The 554-nt window shown below is 57.8% G+C and overlaps 1 protein-coding gene across 1 annotated transcript in view; it reads left to right on the top strand.

Annotated features, from left to right (window-relative positions):
- The window catches only part of JAG2 (jagged 2), an 80897-nt gene that overhangs the window by 11896 nt on the left and 68447 nt on the right, over positions 1-554 (top strand). Inside the window, exon 2 of the mRNA XM_010000690.1 lies at positions 175-498. Within this exon, the coding sequence (XP_009998992.1) occupies positions 175-498 (324 nt within the window). The remainder of the gene's footprint in view (positions 1-174; positions 499-554) is intronic.

Here is a 554-nt window from a genome sequence, read left to right as displayed (position 1 = left end):
CCCCCGTCCGCCTGTCCCGTGGGGGGTACGCGGTGTTTCGCGTGTTCGCCGTGGGGTGAAGCCCCTCCGGCAGCAAAAGTTGGGGGGCGGGAGGGGGAGGAAGAGCCGCAGCCCCGCTCTCTGCCCGCGGGAGAGGAGTAACGAGTCTGTCTCCCCTTTGATTTTTATTTTTAGGTGTCCCGGTCCACGGGCTATTTCGAGCTGCAGCTTAACTCGGTGCGGAATGTAAACGGCGAGTTGCTGAATGGGGAAGGTTGCGACGGCATGAAAAGCCCCGAGAACCTGGGCTGTACCCGGGACGAGTGCGACACTTACGTGAAAGTCTGCCTCAAGGAATATCAGGCCAAGATCACCCCGGTCGGACCCTGCAACTACGGATTCGGATCTACCCCCGTTCTCGGTGGAAATATTTTCTATTTGAACGCCAACAAATACTCCCATCAAGGCAGAACCCCCGAGACGGGCAGGATTGTTATTCCCTTTCAGTTTGCGTGGCCGGTAGGTTGATCATCGCGCTGTTGTTAATGCCCTTTTTCTGTTCCTTCCCACCCCCC

Source organism: Chaetura pelagica, unplaced genomic scaffold, assembly GCF_000747805.2.
Source record: "Chaetura pelagica isolate M959 unplaced genomic scaffold, ChaPel_1.0 scaffold36, whole genome shotgun sequence".
In the NCBI taxonomy this organism is placed as follows: domain Eukaryota; kingdom Metazoa; phylum Chordata; class Aves; order Apodiformes; family Apodidae; genus Chaetura; species Chaetura pelagica.
The sequence above is the reverse complement of the archived record's forward strand: the minus strand, read 5'-3'. Positions and strand labels throughout refer to the sequence as shown.